Source organism: Phascolarctos cinereus, unplaced genomic scaffold, assembly GCF_003287225.1.
Source record: "Phascolarctos cinereus isolate Bilbo 61053 unplaced genomic scaffold, phaCin_HiC Scaffold_2;HRSCAF=192, whole genome shotgun sequence".
Taxonomy (NCBI): Eukaryota; Metazoa; Chordata; class Mammalia; order Diprotodontia; family Phascolarctidae; genus Phascolarctos; species Phascolarctos cinereus.
Window position 1 is genome coordinate 294,890,771 of NW_027555625.1, and position 4,016 is coordinate 294,894,786.

At 41.0% G+C, this 4,016-nt stretch overlaps 1 protein-coding gene across 1 annotated transcript; it reads left to right on the plus strand.

The window, feature by feature from the left end:
• Window positions 1-1,174: 1,174 nt before the first annotated feature.
• On the plus strand, window positions 1,175-2,137 carry LOC110207284 (olfactory receptor 10A5-like). Its single transcript, XM_020984913.1, has one exon. The coding sequence runs from the start codon at window positions 1,190-1,192 to the stop codon at window positions 2,135-2,137; it is 948 nt and encodes a 315-aa protein (XP_020840572.1). The 5' UTR covers window positions 1,175-1,189.
• The last annotated feature ends 1,879 nt before the right edge of the window (window positions 2,138-4,016 follow it).

Consider the following 4,016-nt stretch of genomic DNA (forward strand, 5'->3'; position numbering starts at 1 on the left):
TTAAGTGACTTGCCTATGGTCAAATAATTTGTTCCAGTGGCAGGATTTAATCCCAGATCTTTCTGACTCCAAGGCTAGCCCTCTATCTACTATATCATGCCAACACTGGCCTCCTCACTGCTCCCTGCCAAACAAATGCCATCTTTCAATTCCACGCATTTTTCACTGGCTATCCCCTGTGCCTGGAATGCTCTCCCGCTTCATTTCTACCACTTGACTTTCCTGGCTTTCTTCAAATCTCAGCTAAAATCCCACTTTCTGCAAGAAGCTTTGTCCAGTTCCCTTAATGGCAGGGCTGTCCCTCTGAGATTAGCTCCACTTTGTCATACATATGTACATATGCATGTATCTACATATATACATATATGTATGTAGCTGATTGCATATAATCTGTGAGCTCCATGAGAGCATGGGCTATTTTTTGCCTTTGTTTGGATACCAGTGCTTAGCACAATACTTCGCATAGCAAATGCTTAATAAATGCTTATTGACTTGTTTTGGTTCTCAGCTTCCCTATTTTACCAATGAGGAAATGCAGACTCGGAAAAGTTAAAAGTTACTCATTGTCACATAGACAATGTGGATAACCAGGAATCAAACTCCGAGTTCTTCACCAAATCCAATATCCTTTAGAATAACTTACATTTGTGTCTTGCTTTTAGGGTTTAGATAGCTCTATCCCCAATAATTCTCTGAGGTGGATAATAGAAGTATTAACATACAGATGAAGAATCTGAGATTCGGTGATGTTACATGACTTACCCGTGACCAAAAAAAAAAATAGCAAGTATAAAGGAGTAAAACTCAGGTCTCTTTCTTCCAAGTCCATCATTTCTTCTACTTCATAACACTGATTTTCATTTCCCTTAATGATCCCAAAAGAAAACAAATCCTGGTGTTGATAGACCCAAGATAGCAAATGTCATCTTTTTGTATTTATAGTTAGTGTCTACACTGTTCCAAAGGTTGACCCAGCCCCATCTCAGAGCTCAATCTATATATAAGTTTTTTGCTTGCGTCCTCGGCCTTTTGCTGTACTGGGGACCTTCTTCCTCTAATCAAGATCTTCTGTCCTCCCATCTACTCCCTGGGGAATAACAAAGAATGCTAACCAGGAAACTAGACTCTAGCTTCTCTAGTGAAAACTTGTTCTGACTCTGTCTGCAGCTTGGGAGCAGTCTCTGTTCCAATGGCTGAGGAGAATTGGACAACAGTGGATGAGTTTGTCCTCCTGAGCTTCTCTGCCCTGCAACCTGAGCTCCAACTCCTGCTCTTCATACTCTTTCTCACCATTCAACTTGTCACCTTGTTGGGCAACACCCTCATTATAGTGGTGACTACTGCTGACTCAGCCCTACACAGTCCCATGTACTTCTTCCTCAGGAATCTTTCTGTGTTAGAGATTGGCTTTAATATGGTCATTGTACCCAAGATGCTGGGGACCCTATTGGCTCATGATGCAACCATTTCCTTTCTTAGCTGTGCCACTCAGATGTATTTCTTCTTCTTCTTTGGGGTCTCAGAGTGCTGTCTCCTGACCACGATGGCATATGACCGCTATGTGGCCATCTGTGATCCCTTGCGCTACCCAGTTATCATGAGTCACAGGGTCTGTGTCCATCTGGCTGCTGCTTCATGGCTATCAGGTCTTCCTGTGGCCACTGTACAGGCCACATGGCTCTTCAGCTTCTCATTCTGTCATTCTAATAAGGTTGACCACTTTTTCTGTGACAGCCCACCTGTGCTAAATCTGGTCTGTGGAGACACAACCTTGTTTGAGGTCTACGCTATTATAGGGACCACTGTGTTTGTCATGACACCCTGCCTCTTTATACTGAGCTCTTATGCCCGTATTGTTGCTGCCATCCTCAAGATGCCCTCAGCTGAGGGGAAGCGCAAAGCCTTCGCTACCTGCTCTTCTCATCTTGTTGTAGTATCCCTCTTCTATGGATCTCTTAGCCTCCTGTATTTTCGGCCCAAGTCCAATAACTCTCCTGAAAGCAAGAAAGTGCTTTCACTATCCTATACAGTAGTGACCCCCATGTTGAATCCCATCATCTATAGCCTGAGGAACAATGAAGTAAAGGCAGCACTTTCTAGGACCTTCCTCAGAGCAATAAGATTTTGCAAACTATGACATTCAGTTGTAGGGATAATTCCCCACTTTGTTCCTGAATGGACTGGACAGTTTGGAGAATAGGGGGAAAATCACTTTAGTGCATGGGACTCTACTGTTATCTGAGTGACAAGGATTACCCATACCTGGGATACATTAGAGAAAGCTTGAAGCTCTCTAAAGAGGTGGTTAGTACCAACAGAAAGATGGATTGCTCTGATGTGCCCTGATCCAACAAATATATCTGGAATATTAGTATTAACTGGAACCAATCTTAGTCCATCCAAAACACTAGGAAGATACTGCAAGTGACAAGTTGAGACCATATACGTGAGACTTTGAACATCCATGTAGACTGTACAGAAGCCTAAAGGAGAAAGACTAGCAGTACCAGTAAACATCATGAGTGTACCACTCTCCCAACCTGTGAAGTAGATCCCAAGAAATTTAACTTTGGTGATTTTACAGTACCAGAATAATGGAAGAATTGATTCAGTTCAATGCTGAGAAAGAGAGAAAGCATGTTTTCATTGCATATGTAGGATGTGAGATGTGCACAAGGAGAAGCTCACAGAATGCAATTCAGATTTCCTGCTATTCCAGGAAAAATCTGGAAATATTTATTTATCTGTGAAAGAAGATCAGAAGCTATCTCAAGATATTTCTGGTCAATAGTATCTTCACATAGTCCAACAGCCTATGTGCAGCACCTAGAATAGACATGAGGATTAAGAAAAGAAAGATATGACTGTGTGCAGGCTACCAGACTTAGGACAAAGGATTCAAAGTGGTTCACCAGTGCACCATGTCAAGGGTTCCCGATGCCCAAGGCTGTCTGGTAGGCAGCCAGCATTTCTCAATGTTGAACTTTTGCAGTGGCTTCCACCAGATTTCTATGACAGAAGGAAACAGTTTTCATCTGCCCAGTGGATTTTGCTAGTTTCAATATATGCCCCAAGGCATCTCAGAGGTACTTCTCACTTCATAGTGACTAAGGAAGGAAGTAGGTGGAAACATGAACTACTTGAAAATGTTGGTGTACCTTGATGACTTCATTTTCTTTAGGAAGAATATGAGGAAAGACTGATAAAAGTATTACCTGTTTATTAGCTCAGCACAGCAACTGCTGGTGATGCGCATAAATGCATATACAGACACGTACATCCATATTTGTTCTTGGGTTATGATTTCATCATAGTAGGGGACTCCTCAGGGTAAAAAAATCTTTCCACCAGGGTTGATCAGTGACTCTTCTGTAACTTAAAGTCTTAAAGGGTGAGTTGGAGTAGTGATTGATTAAGTAACTTGCCCATGACCAACCTATAGTCACAAATCTAAAATAGGACATGAACCCATTTCTTCCTGTAAAGCATTCTGCAAATTTTAAAGAGCTTTATATATGTGAGCTAAAAGTATTATTGTTTAGTAGCAAAGTGACATACCTGTTACAGCGCTAGCCTTGTAGAAAGGAAAAACCAGGTTCAAGTCTTGCCTTTGACATATACTGCCTGTATGATCCTGGCCAAGTCACTTAACCTCCTAATGGCTCAGGAAATTCTCTAAAATTATAAATGGCACACCAGGTACTAATTCTCATTAGTAGATAGAATTCTTAATCAAATATCCCTATAGTAATGAAATTATCAGTTCAGTCAAAAGAAAAATATTATCATGGTTATTGATTCAACAGCTGGCACTCTAGAACACTACACCACTTGGCTTCTCTGTCTTTCAACTAGTAGTGATAAAAAGAAAAGATAATCTCTTCCTAAATATAGATCTCTTCTTGTATTCAATATAGATAGAGAAAAGTGAATCAACAAGTTTAGATCAATAAGCCCCTTCCTAACCTACAGCCTTCATTGAAACCTTCCCTCAGTTTCCTTACTTTCATGATGAA